This window comes from Camellia sinensis, chromosome 2 (assembly GCF_055761805.1).
Source record: "Camellia sinensis isolate YWXY chromosome 2, ASM5576180v1, whole genome shotgun sequence".
NCBI classification, from domain to species: Eukaryota; Viridiplantae; Streptophyta; class Magnoliopsida; order Ericales; family Theaceae; genus Camellia; species Camellia sinensis.
This window is the reverse complement of record NC_138962.1, coordinates 169703674-169707511: the sequence shown is the minus strand read 5'-3', so window position 1 is coordinate 169707511 and position 3838 is coordinate 169703674. Positions and strand designations below refer to the sequence as shown.

Genomic DNA, 3838 nt, shown 5'->3' with positions numbered 1-3838 from the left:
TGTTTGGTTTCAACTTCAGAATTAGTGTTTTTTTTTTTTTTAAGAAATAGAAATCAGTTTGACAAAAATAAATTAAAAAGATATTTTTAAATTTGTTTTTAAAAAAATTTACTATCAAAAAAGGTAAAACTATATAACAAGAGAAGTGTTCTTTATTTATTTATTTTTTCATGAAATTAGGATTTAGTGATTTACAAAAAATAAATTAATTAATTAAAAACAGGTTCTAAAAACCATACCAAACAAATTTTAGAAAGTTAAGTAACTTAATTGTTTGTGTCAAGCTTCTCTTTAGAGACCAACTAGATGTTCCAGTTTGGTCTTCAATAAATTGAAATGTTCACTTTGTATAAAGCACTGAGAAGATCATCTATACTACAATATAGGCCCATCAGCTTAGTGGGGTCCATGTACAAGATATTGGCCAAGGTACTATCCAATAGGTTGAAGCAGGTGCTGCCTAGGATCATAAGTGAAACTCAATCGGCTTTTTTGAGGGGCAGAAACATTTTAGATGGCATACTGATTGCTAATGAGATAGTAGATGGGTGGAAGAAGGCAAGAGGATGTGGAGTTGTGCTTAAACTGGATTTCCATAAAGCTTATGATTCAGTCAATTGGGAATTTTTGTTCTCTATGTTAGTTAAATTTGGTTTTGGAACTAAATGGGTGAGGTGGATGAAGGTATGTGTTACTTCTGTAAGATCTTCAGTGTTGGTTAATGGGTCTCCAACTACTGAATTTAGTCCACAGAAGGGACTTCGTCAGGGAGATCCACTGTCACCTTTTCTGTTCATTATTGTGGCTGAGGCACTTAATATCTTAATGGGTAGAGCAAAAGATTTGGGACTGATTACAGGGGCATCTATTGGGCCTAGTAGTCTGCGGATTACGCATCTACAATTTGCGGATGATACCATTTTGTTCTGTGAAGCTGATTGGGGGGAAATAGTAAATATAAAACGAATCCTCAGGTGCTTTGAAGTTTTGTCAGGACTTAGAATTAATTTTAACAAAAGCGTGGTCTGTGGGGTGGGGATTCCAGATGAGCTGGGCCAGGATTTTGCAAGAAGGTTGAATTGTAAATTTCAAAAATTGCCCATCAAATACTTGGGGTTGCCATTAGGGGCCAGCCCAAGTAGTAGCAGAACTTGGCTGCCAGTGATTGAGAAATGTAAGCAAAGACTTGCTTCTTGGAAGAGAAGATATCTATCCTTCGCCGGTCGGCTGACCTTGATTAAGTTTGTCCTTGCTAGCCTACCTATTTTTTATCTCTCAATATTTAAGATGCCCGAGATGGTAGCAAAAAAGATGGAAAGTATTCAATCTGCTTTTCTTTGGGGTGGCTCAGATTTGAGGAGGAAAGTGCACTTGGTGAAATGGGAGGATGTTTCTAAAAGTAAAAACTTAGGAGGGTTGGGTGTTAAGAGAATTAGAATCATGAATGTTTGCCTTTTACTGAAGTGGTGGTGGAGGTTTGGTGCTGAAGAGAACTCTCTTTGGAAGGATGTTATATGTCGAAAGTACAGGGAGTCAGGTTGGGCATGGTATCCCTCCACCGAGAGGACTAGTAGGTTGTCTAAAACTTGGGCTGATATTATTTACACTGTGGCTTCTAGGGCAGATCTGATGCAATTTTTTAGGAGTAATGCTGTGGTCAAGCTTGGGGATGGTAGAAGAATTAGATTTTGGTCTGATTGCTGGATAGAGGGTGTATGTCTTAGAGATGAGTTTCCTAGACTATATTCTCTATCAGTTGATAAAGAAGAGTCTGTTTTCATGTTTCACAGCAATAGAGATGTATATGGGAATTGGGTGTTTAATTTTAGGAGGCCTCTTTTTGCTTGGGAGGAAGCAGAATTGAGTAGATTACTAGTACTTCTGAGTAGGCCTCCTTTGCTTAGAGCTAATGTGGCAGATTGTTTGACTTGGAATGCAAATACAGCTGGTTGTTTTAGTGTCTCATCTGTTTATCAGTGGTTTGAATTGGGATTTGGGGCTAATAGTTTGATCTATACAGTTTTGTGGAAAGCTCCAGCTCCACCAAGAGCACAATTCTTTGGTTGGTTGGTGTGGAAGGGTAGAATCAAGTCTGCTAGTTATTTACGCAGACTTGGTATCCTAAATGCCAATGTTGATGTTTGTTGTGTGTTTTGCAAAGTAGAGGAGGAAACTATTAACCATGTGTTACTTCACTGCCCTCGTGTGTGGCTGATCTGGTCTTATTTTGTCAGAAGGTGGGGGTGGCAATGGGCTTCACCAGGTTCTGTTCAAAGTGTGATTCAGTGGTGGTCGGGTTGTAGCATGAGGAAATTGGAAAAGAAGCTGTGGAGTGTAATTCCATATGCTATTTTCTGGTCCATATGGAAACAGAGGAATGACTCGGTGTTCAATGGGGTGGAGCCTAATTTTCTAGCTTTGTGTGAATCTATTGAGGTTCGAATTGCTTTGTGGATTAAGTCTTATGTCCCAGCTCTGAACTTCACTGTCAATGACCTAGTGCATAATTTGCAACAGATCAGAAGATGCTTGGCTTAGGAGTTTCTGCAGCATATTGAATGGGTTTTTGTGACTTTCTACAGCTCTGGTGGGGTAAAGCAGAGGAGGTTTCAAATGCCGGTGTGATGAAATGGTCTGTACTGGTTGATCTGTGTGGGAGAAAGAATAGTTTGTTATGCTCTGAATGCAGTATGGCTGGCGTGCAGTTGGAGTTTTTGCTTCTGATGGTTAACACATATTAGGTAGTTTGAATTGGTGGTAGACAATGGTGTTGTGGACAGGAAAGCTGTTGACTGTGCACTGGTTTGCTGTGGACAGGAAAGGTGCTCTCCCCATCCTCTTCTGCCAGCTGCTGAAGTTAATTGATTCAGCTGGGGGCCAATCCATCTGAGGGTTGTGCTGTGTGGAGTAACTAGGCTTAGCAATTTTGGAAGTTTGTTGTTCTGCTATGGTGCCTTCTGGGGATGTGCTGTGGTGATCTATTGGTGTTTTGAATTTTGGTATGCTATGGATGATTTTTGGTCTGCTATAGTGGGAAGGCTGAAGGCAAAGGGTTAATGGGCTGTGTTGTTTGGGAAGTCTATCTCTGTTATGGGGCTCACCAGTTTACTTAGCTCCCAGGTTGACTCTTGCTGGAATTTTGCAGTTTAATTCAATATTGGTCTGCTGTTGGTAGATGGGGGTAGGTGCATGCTGGTTATGAGATTTGGTACACATAGTGGGTCTGATGCTGTTATATACTCCAAGGAGAATATCATGTTTTGGCTGTTACCCCATCACATATTAATAGAGATGAGTGGGTTTGGTTTGCTATGTTTGAGCTGTGGGAATTCATTTTTGGTGATTGTAGTGCCTAAGCTTTCTGTTTTTTCTGGTTTTTTCTTTGTTGTGTTTGCTCGTTGGTTTCTCACCAACTTGGAGGTTGGTGCTTGTTTTAGCTCCAAGTTCCACTTTATTGATGTAATTTTCCTTTCCATCAATAAAGTTTTCTTTTTGCCGATCAAAAAAAAAAGTTGATCAAATATCCGTATCCACCTCATCTGATTTTATTTGTCAAAAAAAAAAAAGTAGACAAAATATTTTTCTTTTTAAGATTGATAATAAACGAACTATATTCAAAATCATATTATCTATTAATTATTTTTTTAAAACTTATATGATCGGATCAAATGATTCTTAATGTTTAATTAATTTAATTTTTAATATAAATAATTTACTCAAAAAAATTTATAACATAAATAATTTAAATTATTGGAATGGACCTAAAATAAATCCACAGCCGGCCGAACTTCACTGTCGCCATAATTGTTTATTCCTTAATAAAAAGGAAGACTTACAC

At 38.3% G+C, this 3838-nt stretch overlaps 1 protein-coding gene across 1 annotated transcript; it reads left to right on the top strand.

The window, feature by feature from the left end:
• The first annotated feature begins 408 nt into the window (after window positions 1–408).
• On the top strand, window positions 409–2890 carry LOC114312000 (putative ribonuclease H protein At1g65750). The gene is made up of 3 exons (XM_082913196.1): window positions 409–2499; window positions 2583–2667; window positions 2781–2890. The coding sequence occupies exons 1-3, from the start codon at window positions 409–411 to the stop codon at window positions 2888–2890; spliced, it is 2286 nt and encodes a 761-aa protein (XP_082769322.1).
• Window positions 2891–3838: the final 948 nt, after the last annotated feature.